The 15,067-nt window shown below is 39.3% G+C and overlaps 1 protein-coding gene across 3 annotated transcripts in view; it reads right to left on the minus strand.

The window, feature by feature from the left end:
- CNTN6 (contactin 6) overlaps positions 1-15,067 on the minus strand; it is a 148,299-nt gene that overhangs the window by 112,011 nt on the left and 21,221 nt on the right. For all 3 annotated transcript variants that reach the window (XM_063348102.1, XM_063348100.1, XM_063348099.1), the window contains exon 2: positions 6,502-6,636. In XM_063348102.1, the coding sequence (XP_063204172.1) occupies positions 6,502-6,556 (55 nt within the window). In that variant the 5' untranslated portion in view covers positions 6,557-6,636. The remainder of the gene's footprint in view (positions 1-6,501; positions 6,637-15,067) is intronic.

The following is a 15,067-nucleotide window of genomic DNA, read 5'->3' on the forward strand; positions in this document are numbered from 1 at the left end:
TAGGAAGTAGCAATTATTTAAACCAGTATAAAAATGGGTTAGGCCTTTCAGACCCTAGAAAAGACTTATACACTAGAGCCATATAGAAAACATAAAACTCCAGTAATGACTTCCATGAATTCTGGTATGCTCCACTTAACTTCAGGAACTGTAAATAACATCTTTCTGACAGCCAAATCAATGCAGCCTAAAATTTGAAAGTGCACCCTCAAAGAAGCATTTGAGCTCTAACCTCTTTTTCACGATATGTCTGTGCACTTAAGGGAATTCAAAAAAGACATTTTTCTTGGAAATGAAGTATAATAAGGAAGACTCTTCCATAATGTGAGTCTAGCCCATGCTATATAATATTAAATAATTACCATTCCCTGTATCCAGCAGGTTCGTTTGATGTGGTGTGGTATATTTGGGAAGCGTCACAGTGATACACTCTGTTGCCCTCTCAGAATAATGACAGCTTCCAGGTGGGTTTATGTCTGTTTAGTGAAAAGCTGCAAGCCCCTTTACATTCACTAAATATAATAGGTGAGGCTTTTGGAAATGCTGAGCTTTGCCCTAATTCTTCCCTTGTCAAAGCAAGTGATGAGACTGCCATTGCAATCTGTGGAGGCATAAAAATACCAACGCTGAGTCCTTCTCACCATCACACCAGCTAATTGCTACTAATGTAGGTTGTCACTTCTTTATTGAAGTTATTATCATTGCTACATTGTCATTTCTTCATGTGCTTCATTATCATAGCAGCTGAAGTCACAAACTGGTGTGAATATATCCCTCTCTGAATTCAGTAGTGAAGGAAAATAGTTATCTTAAACTCATGGCTCTTTGTAACATCCTCCCGTTCAAGTCACCAGCAAGTGGTAGAGCCAGAAATTGCTCACAGGCTCCCTGAGCAGCGTTCCTCTTTGTCACGAGAGGATTTGTCCTTTACGTTGCCTTGCACTGAGAACAGAGATTCACATTTCTCACATACTGCCTTATTTTGTCTGGTTTTTTACCCTTGAGTTTAGAAACAGTTTGTGGTTCTGATAAGAGACAGGAAATGGAAGTAGTGAAATTGCTCATTCTCATTCTTAAAATTAAATATGGAGGGACTGGTTCTGTGTAAGCCCTTCCAGAAATGAACAGGGACAAGCAGCTCACTCTGCGACTCGTCCACCCTCCAGTTTAAGGCAGCATTTGGCATAATATTTTCCAAATGCGATGTCTTCAAGACTCAGTGATGGATTACGTGGATACCTTGTTTTCCCTTCCTGTCTATGACGTCGTTTTCCTCCATCTTGCACATATTCTGATGTCTTTTTTGATAGTAGTATTTTTCTTGCTAATACAAAAGGTATTAGGCCCTTGTCTTGCATCTGAATATGTGTGTGGCAGTCCCCAGAGTACTAGCTTTTAGCTGGGATGTCACTGCCCTGTGTCAGACCCAGACCATTGATCCATTGTGTGTAAAGGGAAAGCAAATGAGGTACCAGAGGAAGATGAGAATGAAGGTCACACCTGAGAGACCTTCTCTCCCACTTCTCCCAGCCCACATTAGCCTGTGCTGGGGCCTCCAGGTGCTGGAGAAGCAGCTTTTTCCATGAGGAAAGTACTTCCCTGAGACAGTGTCTTCCTTCAGCACTGGAGGCAGTCAAAGCAGTATCCCCTAGAGCATCCCACTTGGGTGTGGAGGAGGGTGAAGCTGTGGTGCAATTAGCAAAGTCTTTACAAAGTCTTTCTAGGAACAGAAATCAGGTAAAGCCTGTTAGCATCAAATCAAAGTACCTAAATAATTTTATACCCCATTCTTTCTACATACAGCCACAGTCCCTCTTCCTGCATCTTGCCAATAGCCAAAAAAAGTCATCTCTGAAATGGGACAGAAGGGGCTGGCTGCCTTTCTGTGGCTCCCCACTACCCTTTCACCTGCCCCATCACTGCATCTTACGGGGCTTTAGGTGCTCTCATTTGCTGGCTTTGTTGTACCAAAGTATGTTTGTTCTTCACCAATGTCAGGAAATGAGCTGAACCACATGGCACCCCATAAAATGGAAACAAAGGTTTTTCTTTAAAGGTCACTCTTCACCCTCGTGAGAAGGTCATTGCATTACCAGTCATCCTCTCCTGCCAGCTGCTTGGAAGTCATTTACAGAAATAACAGCTTTCAGGGTCACTGTTTCCCAAAGTCATGAAAACTTCCATGTTGTCCAAGGGAGACCTAATTATTATCATTCTCTGACTCATCAGTGGGTATCCGAATGCCTCTGGTTGTTCAGAAAAGCCTTAACATTTCCAGGCCGGACTAGTTCATCTCCACAGTTCGCTGTTAGAAATAGCAAAGATGTCACTTGTCTTAAAATATATGGTCTGCTGTTCCATTCCTAAAGGTGCTGTTATGCTAACAATAAATCTGCAAGAGACTGCAGGCAGAGTGTGGGATGTGATGTATTCAGTATTCATCATGCTGTGACCCAAAGGAGTATCAGGACACTTTACATCATGAAATTTCTTTCTCTAATTTAGAAGTTTGAAAATGATGGGCCAGAATACAGCCTGGGAGGTTGCAGTTGCATCTTCAATGGAATTTAAGCCAGTACGCCAAAGAACTGTGTAAAAATACAGTTACTGCCTCATTTCCAAAATGAAGGTTCAGCCTGGCAGGTTCAGCTTTTAATATTTATATTGTCTATAGTTAAGAGCCTGATAGCTTTTACTGACATTTTCCTTGTTCCTCATCTTTAAACCTGGAAAACCCGTTTGCTTCTGTGATGGAGTCAAGACCATCATTGGAGCAAAGGACAGTTGCAAAGGCCATCTCTGTATATGGAAAACTGCATGTATTTATTTGAAGGGCAGAAGCCACTGGGAATAAAAAAGGGGTCATGACATCCTTTAGGAATGGGAGGGACACAGAAAATTTGGATAAGCTGTCCAGGAGGAAGACAGAAACTGCAGAAATAATGAGAAGATAACTCTCCTCCTCTTCCTGAACAGAAAAGAGCCTCAGAGAATTGAAAGAAGGAAGCAGGGAAGCTCAGATATTTGCACTGAAACTGGTGCGAAAGTGGGACTGTACATAAGCTGCTGTGTAGGGAGCTACCAACAGGCTTGTTTGTTCCCCCAGTATCATATACTTTGGTAAGGCATTGGAAAAACCAAGCTGTGACTGTTTCTCTTCTCACCTAAGATCTGCAACCTGTATTTATCCTCTATTCCTAAACTGGGTAACAGAAAAGGGTAGGAGAATTAATTTTGTAACGTATTTATGATGAATTATTCTTTGCATTACAGCATTGGACAGAATCCGTAAGTCCCAATTCACAGAGGAGAGAATGAAGGGACCAGAGACAGATAGATGAGGAGCCTGGTGTTGCATGGGCAGCCTGCTGCAGAACTGGCACCCATTTCCAAATAACCAGTCTAAGGTGCATCTGCTGGGTGCTTAAGACAACTTCCTCTCTTGATATGACATTGCTGGCAACCAGCCTTGCTCAATAGCTCCAGAGGAGCATGAGCTGGGAGCAGCCGTAGGAGGAAAACTTGAAACAGTTTTGGTGTGAAGAAACAATTATTTTTTGAGCACTTTGGACACTTTACTGTTCATATCAGCTCCTCAGAATTCTGTCTAGGTCTTTAATCCAGAAAGTGAGTGCTCTTTCTTAACATATTAGTATAAAGCAGTGTTTAAATTTCAATGGTAGTGTAAGGAGATAGTTGTCATGCATCCTTATAACAAGTACACAGAATTTAAAGTAATGATCTCTGAGTTTATCTTCATCACCCTTCTTGCCTCTGGTGCTCTGCTTAGATCAGATTATCTCATTTAAATAGCAATGGGTTATGAAAAAAAAAGTCTAATCTGTTCCCTCACTGTGTCTCTGTGCATGCATACATTACTTTATTTTATTTTATCCCCTAAGGCACTTGCAAGAAAACCCCAAAGACCCTTGTTGAGTCACATAAAAAATCTCAGCTGGAAAATAGTATTACTCTTTCCATGATCTTTCCACGTGGACAGAATATAGAGGGTAGTTTGATTTTTGAGTAATTGAATTACCATTTGGAGGGGTAATAATATCTAGTTCTGCTGTACAGCACATTTAATCCTTAGATCTAAAATTCATTTATAGGTCAATATCATTCTCACTCTACATGTCTGGTAGAACTGAGGTAGAAACAAGGAAGAAATGGATGACCAATGTCATCTAACAACCAGAATTACCTTTCAAGCCCCAGCCCAAAAGACTCAGCATCATGACTAGTTCCTGATTTTCCCACTCAGTTCTATTACTCTTAAATTGGTGCGAACCATCCATATAATAAATCAAAGAAGTTTTGCCCATAACTGCAGGTTTGACTATTACCATGAAGCATATTTAAGAATGCCATGTAGTGAAAATCAGCATAGCTCCACTGAAATCAATGGAGTTAATCTATACCCAGGTATAAATTAACTATTTATACCCAGGTATAAATTAACTTAGTGAAGTAAATGGGAGCTTTTGCTGTTCCTCTAATTGACAGCAGGATCAGGACAAAGGTGTCATTGCAATCTGCTCTTGGTGCCTGGGAATATGGAACATTAAAATTTTTATCTATTGTTAAGTCTTCAAAAATCTGAACATGTTAACAGAAAAGTGAGCTCCTCCAATCTTTTAACTCAGTTGGCACAGGATACTGGTCTCATTAAAAAATGATCGTCTAGCAAGAAAGATGAAGATGACAAAAAAGTTTGTGAAACGAAAGCTTTGTGGAAAGAAATGAAGGAAAAGGTTATACTTGGAAATACAAAACATGAGTGTAAAAATGTCTTGTCTATCACCAAGCTGTACTGCTCCAGTCGTTTGTATTCCAGGATCACCATCTATTTCACAACTGCTAAAAGCAATCAAGAAATTACAGGGGAATCCCGTACTCTAAAAGATCAGTACAAGTCCTTTACTTAGACTGGTAAAGAAGGAAATGACCTGTGAGAAGTGCCCAAGAGGGCTGGTAAATGCTGTGGCCGTGCAGTGGGCAATGGAAGGGAAAAACTGGGTTCTTAAACAGTTGGTGGTTGTGTTTAGTTCGGCACATCTGGGCCTGAACGAGTGATTCCGCGCTTGAAATCTCTACAAATATTTTAATATGAAGTCCTTAACAAGTTGGATGTTTGTTACTGAAACAGGCACTTAGTACTATTTAACAGAAAGTCTGATCCTGAGATTTACACTTTTTCCTCAAATTTATTAGGTAAAATATTAACTACTTTAATTTAAATCATATTTTAAATACTACTGAAGTCTGCACTCTGCCTCTGTTTCTACATTTCAAACAGCTGCTGACTCATGCCCTACATAATTAATTTAAGTATCATTTGAGGTTACTTTAATACAATTTCCTTGTAAGTACATGAGTAACATACCAGCTATTTAGAGTTCAGTACATTAATTGTAGACAAAAGTCAGTTGTCATGGTTTCTATCACAGACCAAGTGCAAAGGGTCAGTCCATTCCCAAATTCATTATAACCTCAAAGAGTTCAGTTACCATTTTGTGTCTGTTTTGAGATGAGTCTATAATGAGTCACATGAGTTAATCCCATTTATATGGTTTTATGAAGCAGGATTGTCAAGTTATATGCTTTGAATTGGAAGAAAGGTTCAAAAAAGGAATGAACTCAGAGTACCAAACCCTCACTGTGAACAATGCCCAACCAGGCAGAAGAGAACATTTTACCTTACAATATGTTAGCAACCTGTTGATATTTTAATTAAGCACAAGGGATATTTAAGAAGGAGAATGGCGAAAAGCAGTCCTGCTTCCACCAGCCATGCTTTCTCCTCTGAAATGAAGCTAAGGACTGATAGGATGTCCAGCACACAGTTCACTGACAGAGTGGGTTGTGTGAGGGTCTGTTGCCATGCCTGCTGGAGGCAAAAAAAAGGAACATTTGCATTTGGTTTGGGTGTTAAGCAAGATTTTCTTTCATTTTTGGTATTTATGTTTGATAGCCTATATGGTTCTTCCCAATTTGGGACTTCATAAACAAGTGCTTTTGTTTGTCTTCCAAGTTAAAGACACTTTACTGGTCTGGAGGCATTCGAAGCGTAAGATACTGAGTGTGGAAACTAAACTATCCATGCGATGCTCCCATACACCTCACTAAGCTATTCTGGTTTTCAGTCCAGTTCCGTTTGCTGGCTTGGGAGTTAGTTATGCTGTGGCTAAGAAATGTCTTTCATGTGCATGTTGTTAGCCAAATAACAATTGTACTTTCTTCTCAATGTTACAGTTTAGAACATTTTTAAAAGCTATTACCTGGAGTACAGCTTTCTTATGATCTTGAAACGTGTTTTCCTGGTTCAAAGGCAGCACCTTGTGTTGCTTAAAATTAAAGCATGTCCTAATGAAAAGCTCCTTAGTCACTTGTTCATGCGAATAACTACTGCTAGTTTTAGTAATTGCTTCTTCTTTCTAGAAGAATTACGATGCTGATATAGATTTATCAATCACAAACACTAATAGTGGAATATTTTACCTGTGCTGCAGCTCATGAATGGCAGCAGACTTATTAGTTTCCATAGCAACACCATCTCCACTTTCCAAGGTCAAAAATTCCTCCCATCCAATCAGTGGAAAGTAAAGTGTGTCTTCCTGTGACTACCTTGATACTCTGTAAAAACAGGAAGAGATATTGGGTAATTAAAGTACAGATTGGAAATAAATACCCCAATTTTCCCTGTGTGAAATCATGTTCTATTGCACCATTTCAAGACTCAGATGCTAAAAATGCAATAAAGAGTCTAGATAGGGTCATCCCAGCATAAAAATAATTCCCAAATAACACAAAGCTGGAAATTAGATGAATGAAAAGCGTATGTAATGTCTGAGACCCATCCATCCATCCATCCATCCATCCATGAGGCACAGAGGTCACTCATGCAGCGTGGGTTTCTCCAAGTAAGAAAGCAAAATCCACCTGTGGTCCATTCGACAGACATTGCTGGGTTAGAGAAAGGGTGTTTGTTTGCAAAAATGTACTTTTCTTCACTCCTAAATGTTCATCACACTTTACAGTGTTCCTTGCTGTATAGGGCGTCTGATCCCAGAATGGATCCTTTGGTGAATGAATTTAATGTAAGCACTTACTGATGCAAAATGGTAGAGCTCAGGTGGGAGGAGAGGGCAACACAATGTCATACGTACATTATGTGGAAAAAAAAACACAACAAACTTTTTGTGTTCAGGTTTATTCTTCAGAAATGAAGCATTCACCCATAAGGATTTACATAACAATTTGCTTTCATTTCCTTTGACATTTCAGTCAACAGATGATGAATTAAACCAGGAAAAAAGTATCTGTTTGGCCTATACTCCCAAAGGGCAAACTAGTAATTTACTGTTGGGAATCAGTTCATAAAACAGATGAAACCAGAAATCACTTAATAAAATGGGTTTACAAAATCATAAAATCATTCTAAACCTTTTTAAGTGCTGAAAATTTTCCACTGAGAAAATACATTTACGGTGCACATTTACGGCTCCATATTCTCTTCGCGCTTGTCTCATTTGTCATGCCAGTGTGAAAAAACATCATACAAGGTTGCCCTGAAACTTATTGCTGATACGCTTGAGAGGGATGTTTTTTAGAAAATTAAAAAATTCAACTCTTTTGGAAGTCATCCCACTTCTATAAGGCACCTAATTCCATTCACAGGGTTTTATAAACTTCACCCAAAAATTGTAGGTAGACTCAGGGAAAACACATATAGACCTGGTGCACCATTCACCGTTGGTAGTTGCCAGTTCAGGCAGGGAGTGTTCAAACCTTGACAAATGTAAAAGTTTTTCAAAGAAAAGATGGAAAAAACAGAGTTTCTTTTAATCTTTTGTGAGGTCACACTTCACATACATCGGGGGTCTACTGAAGCACTTCTGCGTCATTTAAAAGTATAAATGGTTTGAGCTGTTTAAAAAACAGAAATGGAAGTTTTAATAATTCGGTCAAAGAAGAAACAGAGAAAAAGGAGCTGGATGGTACCTTTACGCGTTAATCCTGTCCCAAGCAATAGTAACTACAGCTAAAATATCCTCAACAAATATTTACCTATCATGCTTCAAAGATCTGCAGTGATATAAGTCTTTCCATAACTTCCTCAGGAAACCTTGACAACATTGTTGGTTTAAAAGTTATTCCTAACATCGGCTATAAATGCCTTTATTCGTCTATTCTCAATGGACATGGACATTTCTCTCTATACCTTTTTTATGTTTGAAGAATATTATTATTTTTTATATTAGAGGATTCGAGATTTGTTTATCCTAAGCCATTGTTTTATCATCTCTTCTCATTTTTGTCTCTTCTGGATCATTTCAGCACAGCTGACATTTTTCTTCAAGCAGAGCGCCCAGAGCTGGGCACAGTCCTCCAGCTGAGGCAGAGCAGTGACAAAAAGCTATTTATGCATTCCCAAATGAGGGGGACTGTTTATTTTTTTTTAATACTTGCATTCAGCTCAGGTTCCACTCTAACCCCTTCTTTAAACCACCTGCCGATACTGAAGGTTTGCATTGATTATTTCTACTTAAGTGGGAAACCTTGTACTTTTCCTTATTGAATTGCATGATATTTATTTCACACCCTTTCTCTTGTTTGTCAGTATTTGTCTTGAAGCTGGTGTATACACATCTCTGGTATTTAAGGCCAAAAAAAATGCTTACCTTTTTTCCCTTGTTCCAGATCTTTCAGATCAAAAAGTTAGAATTTTAATTATTTACTAAGATTTCGTGTTAATTCCTCCTATATTAATTTTGTGCCTTTAACTCCCTGCCTCCCCCTATGTCCCAGTTTTGCCTTTTTTTCTAACTCCAGGTTAGCAGGAGGGATCTACCTGCAGAAAGACTCCCCAAACAACCGCCACCTGTGCGTCCAGCAACACCATTGAGGAAAAAGGCTCAAATTGACCATTTACTGACAAAGCAGCTTGCTGGGTGCCAGTGTTCACTGTGTCACTGTGTTTTTAGTGTCACTAAAAAATAACCAGCATTTGTCTATGGTTTATCCTCTTTGGATGAAGTTACTGCAGTGAATTTTGCATGTTCCCACGAGTTGTGTTTCCTTGGTGTTTCTATTTGCATTCACCTCCTGTGCTGGACGTTTTTTTCTGGTGGTTGTTTTTGACATGGACAGAGAACGTTTCCCCGTGCTGCCTCCTCTGCTCCCACACAGCTCCCTTTCCTCAAGTTCTCTCAAGCGTCTCCTGTTTCTGGCCATTACACATTCAGCCGGTGAGTTACTTTGTGCAGATCACCTGAAATCCCTTGTAAAGGTGCAAGTTGCCAAAGGCAATTATGGCTCAAAAGAAAAAGGACTTAAAACCTCCAGTGTTACTCGCATGCTTCCCAGGGGGAATATTCTGAACAACAAAAAATCACCAGTAAAAGCCAATTAACTGACCAGATCCATCCGTTTCCAAGATACTTGCCCTTTCTTACAAGGACAGATCCTTCTGAAAAACTCCCTGCTCTCTGTTTTCCTCTTGTTGAGTTACACGAGTCTTTTGAAACCAAGAGGCAAGTACCTGCTGCTGCCAATATCCAGAATATATACCCCAAACTCTTTGTATTCATATAAGTTATTGATCAATCCTCAGAACTGTAATTCTCCCGCTTCTAAGATTGCAAATTATGGGGCATTATTGTAAAGATGTATACACACACACACACATTTCCTTTAAGTAACCCAGCTGTTTTACTTATTTCACTCTGACAAACACAAGGACCTAACTGGCAAGCCGGCACTTAATAATTTTTACAACATCTTTCCAACAGCAGCTTCCATGGGATTATTTACTGTCAAACTAAATCAAGAATAAATGAAAAAACTGAAATATTTATAGCATAAGAAAAATCTGGTTCAGACTAGAAATCCCAGACTGGCATTAAATCAAGAAATGTAACAAGATCAATTGTGCCATCATACTCTCTGTTTTCTGGGTGTAACGCTATCACTTACTCTAATTGTTATGCCACAGTTTGAACAGTCGGTCTAGATAGATAGATGGAGACCGAAGTATGTTAAGTATGATCATGGGGAAACATTACATTTTCCCCTAAAAATACTGATTGCACGTCCATTTGTCAACAGTATGTAATTTATACAAATATGTTTGTTACAGAAGTAGTCAGCATCATTTTTTGTTGTTTTCCCATTAGAGAAAACAAATCCGTAGATAAGGACTCTACCCTCAGATATGTTTTAGCTGTCACTTTTTCTTCTTATCTGTGGGGGAAGGAAAGATATCTATTCCTGAGACATCCAAATGTGACGTGTGGGACATACAGGTGCATATATGAGATTAATAGATGGAAATAATGTGGTAGAGAAAAGGTGGTTGAAATGCATCTAGAGGCAATACACTAGTGAGCTATGGCTCTGCCTGGATGGGTTGTGCACAGTCCACTTCCCATTGCAAATGCTCCAGGTAATATTATTGGAAGGAAAGTGCACAAAAGTATTGCTTTCATCTAACCTTTCTTTCTGGATATCTGGAATATTGAAAGTTTCAGTCTAAATACAGGCTATGAGTAGATGCATTGACTTAGTGGCATTGCACTTAGCACATAGAGGGAAAGTTTTTTTTATCGTGTGTCTGAACCTTGCAGTTCTATTGCTGTTTTCTCTTGGCAGTGGGATTTAGAAGGAGGTATGTTATAGATTCAATTATTAATTAAAATGGTCTGATGTGTATTTAGTGCATCAACAGAAGTGCCAATATTTTTCCCATTATTTCATAGGTTGAGCTGTGGCTCAACCTGATGCCTAGGGTTTAGGTTTCAAGACCTATACTTTCTTCAACTGCTTATTTTTTCAATAACAAAGCACAAGATCAAATCTGTGACAAAGGAGAAAGTGCATTTCTGGTGTCATCTGAGTTTTCATGGAAATATGCAACATTTCACGTTTCTGCCACAATTGTCTGTTAGTTTTGTAAAAGCAAGAAAGAGTCGGTTCAGGTGGCAAACTGACATCTTTCTGAGGTAAAAGTTGTCAGGCGGGGAGAATGATGTGATTTTGCTCTTAGCTAAATTCAAGCAAATTGACATTTTTACCCATGGCAAAATGTAGCGATGTTTGCACAAATAGCAACTTCTTGACCTGGTGAAAGAAACAGTGTTTAACAGCAGGGATTTGGGGCCAAATTCCATAGTGTTGCTGGCAGAGAAACCTCACCCCAGGGCTGGTATATTGGTGTAATGACCTCTAGAAAGAGATCTGTTGAATGCATATAGGAGGGAGGGAATCAAAATGTGAAGATAGGAGGCTATAATCCAGGGATTGCATGCATAGCCTTTTTATTCTGCAGCCTCAGCTTTCCCTCCCATCAGCTTCCACACATTTGTATTACTTTTGAATTTGGCCTTACGTACTTTTGTATTCTTCATCTGCCAGGAAATCAGCTGAGTCTGTCCCAGCTAGGCTCACATTCTTGGCACACCATTGCTCCTGATCTCTATATTGTCTCCTGAGCACCTGATTTGAAGGCATCTAATGTGAATTTTCTCATGAATGCCAATGATATACAGCTACATTTTTCTTTTCAAACTTTTTATCCCTGAGGCACTTTCTGCACTCAAACTATTTTCCAGATATCCATAACAGACTGAATAGCAAATACTTGTACCTACCAGAGCAGAAGCAGAAGCGACCAGTTTTACAGTCTCCAGCAAGATTTACTTATGCTGTTGTAGTACTTACTGCTTATTTAAAATTATTGAACCACATTTTGCAGGAGGAAAGTACGCCGTGTTATTTAACTAAGGTTCCCAATACTGATCACTCCTATTTTTCCTTTTTCACAAAAAGACTTGGATTTTCATTTGTTTTTCGCTCCTGACTGCTATTGCTTACTTTTCCTAGGGAAACAGAAAATATTGTAGCTTATTTGCAATTCAAATTCAGTACATAAAGCCTTTGGGGAGGGTTTAAATCTTGTGTTTTCAAAACATTTTCCTAAATCCTAACAGCTCATTGCATTTCAGGTGACATTGGGATTCATATACTGTATAACACTATAGATGCTTTTGCTCCTTAAACTTCCCACATTAAGGCATTTTACTGGTATATAAGAGTGATGGCCTGGACTCTATTTTGGTGTCTGTGATGAGGCCTCATTCAACTCAGCTTCTCAAGTGGATTCACCAGTATTGAAGTAAGCGGGTATGAATGCCATAACTGGCTTAGTAAGTAATGATGACACTCTGGTGGTCCTGTGACATCTAGGGACAAGGCAAATGGCTTGGGTTGAACAAGCTGCCCAGCAAACAGGGTCCACCATCCCTGTATCAGATGGACTTACTCATCTTCCCATGATGAAGGATCCTTCTGAGGATTCACTCCTTCTTCTAACAGTCAAGTACAAGATGCCACAGGATTTCTGCATCTTAAAAATAATTTTGATTTTTCATGTGGTTCTGTTTTTACAGACAGCAACAATTAGAGAAATTAAACTACAAAGCAACTCCTGTTCCATCAAGGCACTGCAGAACATCCCCGTGTGCTGTGTGTGCATTAGCATCCTGCCAGCATCGCTGCCGCGACGCCCTGGGAAGGTATTGGTGAGTGACACACTTTCACCAGAACGTTATGAATATATGCACTGGTTTAATGCAATAGCACAAACTTTTTTGTGGGCATTCACAACTGTAAGTAACCGTGTCGCAGTAGGAAAGAGGCAATGAGAGAATTCGCTGTATTTAACCCAAACATAAAGACTGAAAGATATAAACCCCAGTGTACTGAGTTGTTGACAAATCAGCATTAAAATGTCTTTCAACAGTAAACTGCTTAAGTCGTAATGAATATAACTGTTGTAATGCAATCACAGCCCCTGTGCTTAACCAAGCCTTAGGAAAGCACAGTAAAGGTGCAGTTATCTCATATGAACCATGTCATTTGGAGGTTATTTACTAGTACTTTGATATTCTTTTTTTCAGTTTACACAGAGTAGGCTATGCAATGCTAGTTATCATTTTGAAAGGATCGTCTCACAGGCAATATAAAATTTTTCTTCACGTAGTCACATTGCTCATCTACCAACATTGCTGGTCGTGTTTTCTGTAACGTAGGAGATGTAGACATACTAGCTTTTTATATATGTTTGTATACATGTATATGTATATATGTATGCGTCTATATGTATATATACATAGTACAAACAAAGGTATAATTTGATTCAATCATTTCAACTGTTGTCTTTTTTTTTTTTTTTTACATATAAGGTTATGGTGCTATTTCTGCTCTTTGCAGTGCTACGTATGATAAATACAGACAGGAATATCTCATTGTGGCGTAGCGTGATAAAATTGGCACGGAAGTTGGTTTAGTCTGGAGAGTGAGGAAGGCTTTTCTATTCGTTATAAACCCTGGCTGGTCTATTGGTCTCTTATTCTGGGACACGTGGAGCGACGATATTAGTCTGTGTGGGGATGTCGGGGTGCCCTTGCTCAGCAGATACACTGTGCTTCGGGGTATGGCTTCACACCTGCAGCTTTTCGAGACCAACGCTGGGCTATGCCAAGGGTTGGCTTCAATTCAGACCCATCGACAAATCCCTTTCAGGGAAATGATAAAACTAAAATATGCTACCAGTTCAGGTGGGTGCTGCCCAGAATGGTAAATGGCATTCAGCTAAACTGCCTATCCCATTACCAGAACCATGGGCCCCGAATTCGTTATAAATAAAACCCCAATAATTGCATACCTCTCTATAACAACTTTTCCATGGTTTCTGTGGCCACTTATCGTGCCTGCCATTGATACATACATGTTGGGACTCAAGTCAGTTGAAGGCAATGTACAGTTACAAAGTCAATATATTAGTTTGTAGTAATTTCTATTCTGTAGTCCTATAGTCTCTGTCACATGGAGAATTATCTTTTGGAATATCATTTACATGTAAGACTGTCTAAATTCAGGCTAGTATAAAATATTTGCCACTTAATTAAGTGAGGCACATCATTGCATGTACCTCTTAAAATATTCAGTGAATTATTGTTTTTTGTTAGCTAGTCACCCCATTTTACCCTATGTAATGTAAAAAGCAATCGCCTCAGTTTAAGTAGTTTAGAAATATGTCATGAACATTAGTATTCATTACTGATATTCCTGGAGGCAGCAGCGAGGATCAGCATCTATTTACAGTGAGTAAGCTCCTCATCTTTAAGATCCTGAAATGCGATATCAAGAAACACAAGGTCTCATGCCCTGCTACAATTGTGCTTCAGTTTCGGCTATGTGTGCTGTCTCATTGCTGTGTTCCCTGTTCCTAGCAGAAGTTATCACTTCTGATTTCAGGAAAATGTGTTTTCTACATTAAATTTGTAGCTGGGATAAGCATAGGTGCCTTTGACAGTGGATTTCTAGCCTGCAACTCTTTCCATAAACTCAACAGAAGTGAGGCAGGAGTAGGGTGAGGCAAAGTAGAGTAATTATTTATCTTATGTTGTTTGATAGAAAGAAAAATGTAAGCCACAAAAGCTTCCTGGGGCAAAATGGATAACCTTAAAGAAAGATTTGCAGCAGTGATAGTAGCATTTAGCAATGACTGCCGTGTTTCCAGCAACTGAGGGAAGGCAAAACTAATTCAAGCTTAGAAGTTTCTGTAGGCGAGAAGTGGTTCACTGTACAGTGGTTCACCAAAAGATAATGTGCTATTGACCCGCCATGTCTTTGCATTTGCATCCTGGAGGTATGCTGGAAGAATTAACCTCATATACAATTTTCCGTTTCACTTCCCTTTCTGTTTGCAGTTCAAGTCTTCTTTTGTATAATATGTGGTATGCATAAAGACAGAAATAGCAAAATGTATTACGTATGTTACTAGACTTGGGAATACATTGAGTCCTTGGCCCAGCTGTGTAACCCGTCACAGCCTAGCTCCTGATGGAAGATCCAGGTATTCCCCAGCCTTTCACAGAAGGGAGCTTGGATTGACCTATACATGCTCCAGCCATTGCCCCTTCTGGGCATGACCTTCCTCATGATGGCAGGAACAAGATCTAATGGTATCTTAGTTCCAATACAATGCTTAGGTCATCTAAGC

Source organism: Chroicocephalus ridibundus, chromosome 10 (assembly GCF_963924245.1).
Source record: "Chroicocephalus ridibundus chromosome 10, bChrRid1.1, whole genome shotgun sequence".
NCBI classification, from domain to species: domain Eukaryota; kingdom Metazoa; phylum Chordata; class Aves; order Charadriiformes; family Laridae; genus Chroicocephalus; species Chroicocephalus ridibundus.